This window comes from Lachnellula hyalina, assembly GCF_007821495.1.
Source record: "Lachnellula hyalina strain CBS 185.66 chromosome Unknown contig00069, whole genome shotgun sequence".
Classification (NCBI taxonomy): Eukaryota; Fungi; Ascomycota; class Leotiomycetes; order Helotiales; family Lachnaceae; genus Lachnellula; species Lachnellula hyalina.
The window spans coordinates 128,274-140,089 of record NW_022157183.1 but is presented as its reverse complement, the minus strand read 5'-3'; the positions used below and the strand labels follow the sequence as shown (position 1 = coordinate 140,089).

Below are 11,816 nucleotides of genomic sequence, written 5' to 3'. Positions count from 1 at the left end.
ATTAAGAAGAGGATATAACCAAATACCCAAAACCCAGTTTTGTGATTAGTCATGCTTATGTCACCAGCTAAATCCAACAAGTATGCCATCCCCGTCATGGATAACGATACAAGCCCCCACCCAGAGTCCTCTTCCTGGGGTCATAATATCGCATTACATGCGCCTGGCCTCCCTCACCACAAATCCAGAGAAAATAGCCTCCGAGCGGCGACGATTCATTCTCAATGTGCATACTCACCCAACCCTACCTATATCCTTCAAATGGCCGCCACCAGAGCAGATTCGGAGTCGACGACTCCCCGCAGACAGCCCCCCAGGTCATTGAATGATCTCCCCGACGAAATTATACAGCATATTCTCTACTTTGTACCGCCATTAGACATCATCCTGAAAGTTCAGAGAACATCCCAGCGACTGCATAATCTGTGTAGCCAGCCTCTGTTGTGGCGATACCACTGCCGTGTGCAGTTCAAATACTGGGATCCAAAGCATCGAATTCGACAAAAGTTCCTGGGGGGTGTTGGGGATGTAGACTGGCAGGCGCTATACGCTCACAGAGCCAAAGTTGATTTGGAGACTACTCGAATTCTCGATAGCACACTTGAGCGCCAGGTTGATCGGATACAAAAGTTTGAGCTAATTGCCGACTTTGGTTATGATGCCAAAGATACACTCCTACAGCATTGCCATATAGATGAAGAAGCGGAGGACGTCCTTGCAAGGAGGTAAACCAACCATCTGTGCACGTTGAATCATTACCTCTAACATCCCAAAAAGGTATTATGCAAATGCAATTCTCGACCACGTTCATCGAACAAAAGCTCTCGCCGAGTGGGAAAAGATTCTGAGGGGTGAAGACATTCCTATTGAGAGAGCTTTGGGATCATTTGACCTGTTCGTTTTGCACGACCAACCTGGAGATCTTCTTGAGGTATGGACACTCGGTACCAAAGTAGTGCTCACCTAACATATTCTAGATCTCTGACCTGCTCGACGATATTGTGACACGGCTCTGCGTGGAAACCCCCGACATCGCGCAGCTTTGTGCCCGAAAGAAAGCTATTGCCGTGGTAAAGTTTCTGCGAGCATATAACCTGACTGGCATCGCATCAGAGATAGCATATCGGGACTTACAGAACAACTATATCGGTATTGCGTTGCAGGACCAAGGGCACCCGTCGCTTCCATTGATCTCCGTCGCTATTTTCTGTGCTGTTGCTCAGAGATTGGGTCTGGATGCTAAATGTTGTGGAATACCGAATCATGTGCATGCCATGATCTGTCCGCGTAACAATGAGTCGCTTGATGGTGGGCACTTGACAAACGATAACAATGCAGAGCCCATGTACTTGGATCCATATCGCTCAGATGCCGAGGTTCCCGTATGGAACCTACAAGTCATGCTAGCAGCCTGGGGTATTCAAGAAGTAGACCAGCCACTATTCCTTCATGAGTCGAGCACTGCCGGCCTCATTGTACGAACATCAAGGAACATATTAGCAACTGTTCATGAATTTCGAGGGCAGGTTGCAAACACCGACGATAACCATCATCCCACAGTCCGACTTCATGCTAACCCTTATGCTGATCTGGATAATGCATTCTATTCGGCTTTATGGGCTAATTTTTTATTTGCGACTCAACCGAGATCTGAGGTCAGGAGCCAGCGGCACTTCATTCCTCTAATTCTTGAAAAATTTGAACACCTCTATCCCATGGATGCATCTTTGATCGAACAATACATTTGTCCTCTGTTCAACAATCCATCAGTTGCTGAGCATTGGGAGCTTCACGAAGCACTACGAGTAGTTCGGGCTGCAGATCAAACTCCTAAACAAGTCACACCCCGAGACACATTAGCTGCTCGTGCAATAAAGTATAAGGTTGGTCAAGTATTCCGCCATAGAAGATATAACTACATGGCCGTCATTACCGGATGGGATGTAGAGTGTGGCATGGGCACCGATTGGTGCGCGCACAATCATGTCGACCTTTTATCGCGAGGCAGGAATCAGAGCTTCTTCCATGCCCTGTGAGTTGACACGGATTCATGTCAGAGCAAAAGCTGACAGACAGAACTTCTAGTGTGGACGACACGAGCATTCGCTACGTGGCAGAAGAAAATATCGAAATTATTGAGCCAGAAGTTCCAATACCTTTGATGAGTTTAGCGGGACGCTTTTTCAAACGTTGGGATCAGGAAAACCACGTCTTCATATCAAACATACGAGACGAGTATCCTGATGATTAATGGAGTACACGTTCGTAAATATTCCTTAGGGCATGAAATTTGTAGTGAGGTAGGGGCTAGATAATGATGGAATCTTTTTTATTGGGAATTCTTGGTATATCAGACGAGATACATCCAAATGGTTATTGGAAGTTGAGGGAAAACACGCCCTTGCACTACTTCGTATCCTTCCTTTCTCTGATGTCCTGTACAATCTCCTTCATCACCCCAGCTTCAGCAATAGCCTTCATTGAGCTGTAAATCCGGGGGCTATGATCCTGCTTTTGCTTGGCTGCCTGCTCATTCTCCTGTCCAATGGAGACCTCTTCCACCATATATTTACCCCGAAGCGCCATCTGGTCCCTCAACAATTCTTCATGTAGTTTTATCAGAGAACTTGGGTCCATGCTTGCCAGCTGAACTCGCTCCAACGCAGACGCTGGCGGTTTGGCCTTGTCGATAAGTTCTTGGGACAATCTGAAAATTTCGTGTAATTCATTCAGCTTTGGGACTTCGTCACCTGGCGTGAATGCTTTCCAATCTGGCTTCATGTTGTCGAGGCTCTGTTCAATAGACATAATTAATTTCATGTTTTCTGCCACCCGTTGACGAGTTGACTGTAGAGGGTTCTTGCAAAGTGAGAGGAGACTGAACTGAATGTCATCTTGGTCGTTCTGATGCAGTCGTTCGTTGATATGGGCGCGGGCAACTGCGATCCAATCATCGCCGCTTGCCCCTAGAGTATTATTAGCATGACAAATCTAGCTTTGGGAATCTTAAAGTAGACACGACTTACCTAGGTTGACTGGGTGCCTTTGAAGCCCATCCAGTCTCCAGACCGAGCCGTTGATAGGTACGTATGCAATGAAATGGAAACCAGATTCTTCCTCATCTTTCTTCTTTTTACGATTGCTGTTTGTGACCTTCTTGCGCTTGGGATTCTTCTTTGATTTCTCCCACTTTTCGAAATCGTTCTGAAGTCCCAAGTCGGCATTGATCATATCCATTCTCCTGAGACTTTTTAGTACAGTAGTGGTCCATTTGTAAAGGAGACGAATAGGAGGGAACTGACCTCGCAAACGAATTGTGAATGTACCTAATGGAGTCATTTTGGCTGAGGCGCTGACCACGATAGGCAGGCTTCAAACCCTGTGTAGTCTGTTTGAAGGAGGCTAGAGCTTCGCCAAGATTGATCTCTGACACATTCATGACGATATTGAGAAGAGCAACCGTAGCACAGGCATTGCTGGTAGTCTAAGACTTGTTAGCACAGAACCAGGCGGGGAAACAAGTAGAAGACATACTTGATTTGCAAACCATACATGCCTTGGACATTTGGGAGGGTCTTCTACCTCTATTTCATCATCCTCATCGCGGTATCTAAAGAGAAAAATGAAGCCATATATTGGCTGCCTATAATCCTTTAGAGAAGTCGAATTAAGCCTTTTGGAACTTACGGGAGCTCAGCCAGCATTTCGGTGTCTAGACTAATAACCTCCTGGACTCTGGCATCCTCAACCCCATTCTCTCGTAATATGAAATTGAACAGTGCCTGGTGAACAAGTCAGTTGCTGTAGTAAGGAGTGAATAGCTAAGGTTTGATAAGAAGGGCCCAATGCACAAAAAACCTACAGGATCTGACTCAAGCTCAACCCAGCCCTTCCAGTTCCGACGTTCTTCATCAGTCAGAGGCTTCATAGCTTCTGCTACGGCGTCTGGGCCAGAGCCATTTTGTCTATCGCTACTATGCGGCCTTAATGTTCGTGTTGATTGGGGGAACGAGGTAGTATCGGCTGAAGAACATCGCTTTTGAGGGATGTTCTTCCCTGTTGGCTCACTAGGAGTACTGGAGACCGTTCCAATTCTTGAATAACGTCGCCTCTCTTCTTCACTAGTAGTTTGCTGGTCATCCAGACCGTCTTCCATGTGGAAATCCTGAGCCATGCCGGCGGGGAATTTAATAGAAACGATGAGTATGTGTAAAATCTAGCTTAAGGGCTGCTGAGATTAAGAGCAGATAGATAGATGTTGAAGTTTGTCAAGCTTAAGTCAAGGGAAGATGCGACCCAACAGATGGTGCTGGGAAGCAAACAGAACCTTCTTGCATGAATGAATGATGAGGGGAAAAGAGGGTGTAAAGCTTCGAAATATCATATCGACCAAGAGATCATAAAGCAGGATGGGAAGGAGAAGGATATGATGCAGAAGAAGCAGAAGTAAAGGAGAAAAAGCATAAGGCGGAAGATAAAACGGTCTCAGATACAAGCTCCTGGAGTAATTTCATACTAATGGAAACATTCATTTAAAAGGAAGCCTTTTATTCAAGGTTGCAGAAGAGCAGAGTAGGTTCAAAAAGCGGCAGTCATTATCATCGACGATTAATGTTCCTTTCCGCCTGACACAATATAAACTGGTGCCGCTTTTCTTTTCGAAAACTGCGCGTTGATCCTCTCTGTACGGAGTAGTACAGTACAGTACGCGACGCGAACAAAATACAACCAAACTAAACCAAAACACCGAGAAGGGATCAACACCACCTCCACCTCCACCTCTATAGTCTGTCTACAGCGAGGAATCTGCGAAACTGCCCTGTTTTGCTTGCCACCTGCAGTTTCCTTCCTACCTGCTTTCTCGCCATTCACGAGTAGCTCCCTAGAGTCTCTACAGCAAAGAACCAAGTCGCAAGAGCGCAGAGAGCGCCTGTGAGAGCATGCCATGAACGAAACTCCTCGTCTCCCGTCGTCGTTTCCCTCGACCCCGGGAAGTGGCCAGCGGAGCCCAGCTACTTCGCAGAATGGCCCAAAGGTCAAATACCCTCTACCAAGCCTCCCTAATACTTCGACCCCAGTGCCGTCTAGTGCACCCTTAATACCCGTCAACCTGGTAGATGCTCCCAGCCAGCGTATGTACACCTTGGCGGTATACGGGCTCCTTCTGGTATGGCGCCTTTACGACTGGTGGAAGTTGGTTGAGGAGGATACTCATTCGATAACTCTATTCGTGAAATGGGGCTTTATAGATCTGGTGTTTTTATTTGGCGTGCCATTGTTGCGGATACCATGGCTAGAATGGTCAGAGACGACGTCGTTCTCGGCATATTTTGTACATGCACTTATAAATGGGATGTTGATGTTCAGAATACCTGTGAGTTGATCACTTGAGAACTTTGAGCACTCCGCTAATAGTGGTCAGCTTCCGATTGAGGGATGGTTACTGTTTCTCACGAAAACCCTCTTCGACAGGGAAATGTCTATCTCAGAGAACAGTGTTCGACCTAATAGCATATTGCATAACAGTTCTCTAATCATGGGAAAACAGATAATCAACATCCTGCCTGAGGGGTAAGCCTCCATCAGATCCCGTTCGGCTCCTATGTCAGATGTGCTAAATATCCCCAGATCTGTGACTATGAATCCCGATGGCCTACCTTTTTGCATAGATGATGCCCATCCAAGCGTCGCTATCCCTTTACATTTTAACCAGACGGAACCGCAGCTCGTTCAATTACTGCGACTCGACTTCGAGACGAATATCAATGAGACCATTACGCTTTCACAAAAGGAATTGAGGTATCCTACCAAAGCAGCGGATGGTTTAACTATCATCAAGTACAACGTTAAAAAGCCAGGACTCTACAGACTTCAAAAAGTCGTGGATAGAACTAAATTAGAAGTGCAGCGGAGAATGTCCGATACTCTTGTTGTTGCATGTCCCAAAGGAACCATCAAATCCACAGTATCCAACAAGTGCCTAGGCGATCTTTCCGACTTGGTGATGGTTATTGAAGGCACCGCACCGCTGAAAGTCGTTTATAGCCGTACTGCAAATTCCGAGCAAAGTGTCCACCACTTTCAAAGCATTCAACCGGAAAACTTCGCCTCGCCTTTACTAGCATCTACACAAGCGGGAACGCTCATGCTTGCCGGGAGCAAAGACGTCTCGTGGGCACGTATGCAAAGCGTCAATGTCCCTCTGAACGAATCCATGGCACCAGGGGGTCGTTGGTTGTATTCTATTGATGAGATTCATGATGCAACTGGCAATGTTGCTAACTTTTCTTCTGGGGCTGATGACGGGGAACATAATTACCCCAAGGGCTCTCGAATGGAGCAAGATTTTACTGTTCACGAACGCCCAGTCGCTCGGCTTACTGGTTGTGATTCGCGAAACCCGTTGATGGTAGCGAATGGGAAGTCTGTCCATCTTCCTGTTCAGTACAAGTCCCCAGGCCGAACGCCTGATGAGACGTCCCATACCCTGACCTGGAAGTTCTCCCCCCTTGGCACCTTGACTAAAGCCGGAGATCACGGAGACGATGCCATCCTTGAAGAATACCTTGCCAAAACGGCACATAACACCCCTACAATTCGAGAGTCGGGGCTCTACACTTTGACTGGTGTAAAGAGCAAATTCTGCGACGGTGAGATCAAAGAGCCTGCATCCTGTTTGCTGATCAACCCCGACCCCAACTATCGATCACTGCGGAAAACATCAACGACAAATGCGCAGGGAAGCCAATCGGTCTACTCGTAGACCTAGATTTGATCGGTACTCCGCCATTCACTGTAAGGTACGATGTCATAACTAAAAGTGGCTCTCATTCTGAGTATGTCACGGTGGAAACCTCTCGGTACCAATTGGAACTCAAGCCAATTGCTGCTGGACACTACAGATACCACTTCACGTCTGTAGATGATGATGTTTACAAAGCTCAGCCTCTAAGTGGCTCCGCATTTATATTAGAACAAGATGTGAAGCCACCCGCCCACGCATCGCTAAGACCGCCACCGGGTGCGATTGACGCATGCATCGAAGAGCCCGTGGAGATGAATGTTGACTTATCTGGAGAGAAGCCCTTCACACTTGAGTATGAGATTGTCCACGATGGCAAGAGGAAGAAGCACAAGGTTGATATTGAAACTGACATCTTCAAAATCACAACTGATCCTCTGCTATATGGTGGGGAGTATTCTCTTGCTCTCACAAGCGTACAAGACACTACTGGTTGCAAGATCTTTTTGAACAGCGAGGTCAAATTCAACGTTAGGCGTCAACGACCCAAGGTATCTTTTGGTCATCTTGAGGGCAAACACAAGACTATGGAGGTTGAAGGACGACCAGTCAAATTGCCTCTCCGATTGACAGGCCGAGCTCCCTGGACCATCAAATATACTAACATCGACGATCCCCAAGCAAGCCCCATTGAGAAGACGGCAAGGTCTACCAATGATTTCATCACCGTTAGCCAAAGCGGCACATATGAAATTCTTGATGTATCTGATGATCAGTGTCCTGGAACCGTTGACTCCAAAGCCTCCCGGTTTGAAGTGGATTGGCTCGCAAGACCGCAGATTAAGGTTGCAGATACGGCAGTACTTATTCCTGATGGCAAGAAATGGCTGAAACGCGAGGTCTGCGAGGGCGACATTGACGCGGTGGAGGTTCAACTTTCTGGTAAGACGCCCATCTATTCGATCCAAGGCTTAACTAACCATTTCAGGGAATTCGCCGTATAGCGTCAAGTATCAGGTCCGCCACAAGCCAGAGCACGGTTCAAGCTCACTCATCAACAAGGAGTTCGAAGCGGCACTTGGCCAGGCCACTATATCCATGGATACAAGCAGAGCTGGAGTCTATGAATATAAGTTTTTCGAGTTGTCCGATGCCTTGTATGACCATGACGGCAAGAAATATACGCCCCTTGTCTTGGAACAGAAAGTGAATCGCAAACCCTCAGCTCATTTCGTCAAGCCTGGGCAGTCATACAAGTATTGCAAAGAGGAAATCTCCGGTGACGAAATTATTCCAATCAAGCTGGAAGGTGTCCCGCCTTTCAACCTAGAGATTGACATCAAACACCAGAGCACCTCGCGTCCCGAGACTGTCAAGATAGCGAACATCGAGTCGAACCGTTATGACTTCCGGATCCCCCACAACGTGCTCTCTCTTGGCATCCATCATGTCAGTGTAAGGAAAGTGCGGGATTCACGTGGATGCCAACAGAAGACTGAATACGGCGGCGCCCCCCATGTCCAAGTCCAAGTCTACGATGTTCCTACTATATATCCATTGGAGTCGCGCACCGATTACTGCGTTGGAGAACGGATATCCTACACTCTGTCTGGGACTGCACCTTTTGAGATATTCTACACGTTTGAAGGAGTGCAGAGAAAAGCAAAATCGCCCAGCACAGCATTCCGACGTATTGCTGAAAAACCAGGGAACTTTACCATCACTGCAGTGTCGGACAAAGCTAGTGAGTGCAAGGCTCAGACCAAAATCTCGAAGCTCATTCATGAGATGCCGAGCGTCAAGATTAGTAAGGGGAGACAACTCGAGGTTGATATTCATGAAGGTGGCGAAACACCGATTCTGTTTGAGTTCTGGGGTACCCCTCCATTTGAATTTACATACACCAGAAGTACCAATGCTCGGAAGGGGCAAAAGTCTCAAGTTCTGGAGACGAGGCATGAGGTATCTTATGAGCACAGTAAGACGATTCAGTCTTCCCAAGAGGGGACGTATGAAGTGGTGGCGATCAAGGACAAATTCTGTTCCTTTTCCACCCAGAAAGCGGATACCAGGAGCGGGCAAAAGCTGCTTCAATTCTAGATATAGTATGAGGGTTGGATCCATGTTTGTAATATCATAGCACGGCGTTGGTGGCATTAGTCTTTAGCGGATAGGACTTACTCATTCTCACATGTCGATACTTTTATTGTTCAGATACTAGAATAAATCCGAAGATACAGAACTCATATACAGTGTCAGCTCAATTCGAACAGTCAATCACTTTGCTCTACCCTTTCCAATTCTTTCAAATATTCAACCTCAAATCTAAATCTCCGCCCCTTATTCCAATCCAAACCCCAATTAATTTCTCCAGGAAGCACACTCACTGCCCGAATAGCTCTTAACCCATCCAGTACTTCTTTTTTCTGTGGCCAGGTAAAAGTTTGCGGTGGCTCCTGCCAGCTGATTTCCATTCTCTGGATATCGGCCCCTGATAGCCACTTGTCAAGCTTTTTAATGCCTTTTTTTACCTCTTGCAACCTGGCGTAGGTTTCACCGACTGGTCTGTTAGCCCGTTTCTCGGAACCCAGGTGGATGGAAAGATTGATGTTTCTGATGCAGGAGGTTAGGGCGGAGGTGAGGATAAGGTCTGAACGGCGGGTTTTGTGAACCCACTAGGTGTGAGTTAGCTCCTGATCTCTCTCTACCTTATAATACGTTTTTTGATAGCTCTAGCATCCAATTGCTCTCTGAGTGATAGTGTATTTAGAGCGTAAGAAGACTCACGACGTTGTAATCGATCTTTATGTATACGGTTTGACTAGGAGAACCGTATAGCAGTGGAAGGGCTTCCGAACGGATTTGGTGATTGAGACGTAAGAGGTTAGATGGTATGGGCTGAGAGAGATGGATGTAATTTTGCAATTGTCTGGGATGAGGACCTCGGATCGGAGGAGAGCAGGAAGGAGGAAGTAGATGGGTGTAGACCAGCGTCCTAATTTCAATAGGCAATTTTAGAAGTGGTGGGAGGTCTGCTGGTCCGGACGGTTTAGACTCGAGATTTGTCGGTGGCGGAGACAAGGGACCCAAGGGATAGGGATGAAGAATGTATCCTTGAAGGGCGAGAAAGTAATTGCGAAGATCTTCTTTCCGAAGGCCCCAAACTTGGTCCTCTGGTATTTGAATGATTGTCTGAATTGGAGGAAGTGTTGCTCTCTTTGGGGAGACGGAGCTGGATTGAGATCGGGTCAGGGCATGCTTCGTAGGAGTAGCTGCTGTCCTATGTGCGTAGGGCCGACGTGAAAGATCTTCAGAAGATGAAGCCATAGCCAGGCTGTCTGTGATGGCAATAACAATTATTAACGATTCTAAAAGGACATAAAGTGCTTGTATATACAATATACATTCCGGTCACTCTACTTACCTGACCTGCACCCTTCACCCGCCAAGCTGTCCGTGCAGTACTATAACTAAGGTAGGTAAAGCAGAGGTACGGTAGTTGTAAATGGGGTCACGATCTACAGCGGGGCAGTAGGTACTTGTATCTAAAAATATACCTAGTGTACTATATATACTACTAGTATGTAAGGAGTATCCGCCCAGAATGAGCGGGGTATTATTATCTCTGGGCAGGATTCAGTCGAAACTCTCTCTCCATTATTACTGTCAATTACATGTAGTGTTTTAATGGTAAATGGGAGATGCCTTTCTTCGACTTGATCTTTACTTAAATAGGACGTGCCAACCATCCGGGACAGAAACAAAGGCCTATCCATGGTTCTAGGAAACACGCTGTATTTCTGATGAAAAGCTTGACCTCCAGCATCTCATTGCAACAAGGACTATCAGAACCCTAAAGTCCATTCCCTTCCAATTTCCGTTTCAAGCAGCATGCATCCTGATCTCCACGGGATCTGCCAGACTATTCTTCAAGGCAAGATTATGGCGTATGACAGGATCCTTTCCCAAATACTCCATCTGGTCGAAACGCTGTAGTAGTCGCACAATCACATAACTTGCCTCGGTCAGACAAATGCGGGACCACCATTGAACTACTCCCTGGTCAGCTTTTGTATTGATGTATGATCACTTGCGATGATGTCTGGATGTGGACAGTCAAGTCCTTGGTGGCCCGTTCCTGACTTAAGAGCCCCAGAATTACAATTTGCCAGATCCATCAGGCTGCAGTTGTAATTTGGAGCCCCATTCGAGGGTTGGTAGAATAAATGCCTTTGACTTCCAATCAAGCCCCGCGAGTGGAGCAAAGCATCACGAAGCAGTCGGCTAGTACGAGCTCATTGATTCACGGATTCGAGCGCGGACAAAAGGCGTGACTTACCGGGAGATATTCCCATCTTTCAGGGTTAAACCTCTCGACATCTAGGCCCCAAATATCCGCTCGGTAATGCTATAATCGCCAGTCAGTATGTGTCTACTTTGAAGCAACAAAAACGCAAAGGTGTAGGCTGAGTTTATAGCAGTCGTCCATAAAACACTACACAGTTCTCATGGAATCTGGCGCTTTAGTTCTGACAACCAAGCCAGGAAACTTCTCACCATTGCATGTACACTATACTCCACCGCCATTCCCTTCGGAATGAAGATTGGTAAAAGTCCATCTTGACCACCTCCCCTATGTAGTGTCTTTGTTGGCGGTTCTTGCATTGACTGGTACGGCAGGATGCAATCGCAACACCTCGTCATTGCAATTCTGCAGATATCGGCTGTCTTTCAGTTGAGAAAATGCTATTCCTGAAGGTTTATCGTAGGTGCCGAACTCCTCAATGATGATACCCCTAAGTTTCTTGTACCGAACTGGATCCTGGGACGGCCCAAGGAACAACCAACCTAGGTGTAAGGCCGTTGTGTCTCGACTAGCCAGTAACAAATGTAACGCTTGCGTCCTCAATTCTACCGGATCTCTTGTCTGAGTTGCCAAAGCATCTAGGAAAACATATTTCTCAGCTGCACCAGCCGACCTTTCTTGCTTCCCCATGGATTCTTCGCAAGGGGCAGACGGACAAAATGGTCAACGAAGTCATGACTAGAGATTCGATTGTTAGCCTCTACTTAT

The 11,816-nt window shown here is 46.9% G+C and overlaps 4 protein-coding genes across 4 annotated transcripts; 1 reads left to right on the top strand and 3 right to left on the bottom strand.

Annotated features, from left to right (window-relative positions):
* Nucleotides 1-51: 51 nt before the first annotated feature.
* On the top strand, nucleotides 52-2,251 carry FBXO21 (F-box only protein; the record flags this gene model as incomplete). Its single annotated transcript, XM_031148554.1, has 4 exons — nucleotides 52-725; nucleotides 778-931; nucleotides 978-2,032; nucleotides 2,086-2,251. 4 exons carry the CDS (start codon nucleotides 52-54, stop codon nucleotides 2,249-2,251), a joined length of 2,049 nt encoding a protein of 682 aa, XP_031005206.1.
* A 155-nt stretch (nucleotides 2,252-2,406) lies between these two features.
* Nucleotides 2,407-4,174, bottom strand: Uchl5 (Ubiquitin carboxyl-terminal hydrolase isozyme L5; the record flags this gene model as incomplete). The annotated part of the gene is made up of 6 exons (XM_031148553.1): nucleotides 2,407-2,966; nucleotides 3,027-3,241; nucleotides 3,303-3,484; nucleotides 3,535-3,643; nucleotides 3,688-3,782; nucleotides 3,863-4,174. 6 exons carry the CDS (start codon nucleotides 4,172-4,174, stop codon nucleotides 2,407-2,409), a joined length of 1,473 nt encoding a protein of 490 aa, XP_031005205.1.
* A 4,841-nt stretch (nucleotides 4,175-9,015) lies between these two features.
* LHYA1_G003583 (uncharacterized protein) lies at nucleotides 9,016-10,069 on the bottom strand (the record flags this gene model as incomplete). The annotated part of the gene is made up of 2 exons (XM_031148552.1): nucleotides 9,016-9,417; nucleotides 9,530-10,069. 2 exons carry the CDS (start codon nucleotides 10,067-10,069, stop codon nucleotides 9,016-9,018), a joined length of 942 nt encoding a protein of 313 aa, XP_031005212.1.
* A 1,306-nt stretch (nucleotides 10,070-11,375) lies between these two features.
* CYP52A4 (Cytochrome P450) lies at nucleotides 11,376-11,738 on the bottom strand (the record flags this gene model as incomplete). Its single annotated transcript, XM_031148551.1, has 1 exon — nucleotides 11,376-11,738. One exon carries the CDS (start codon nucleotides 11,736-11,738, stop codon nucleotides 11,376-11,378), a length of 363 nt encoding a protein of 120 aa, XP_031005211.1.
* Nucleotides 11,739-11,816: the final 78 nt, after the last annotated feature.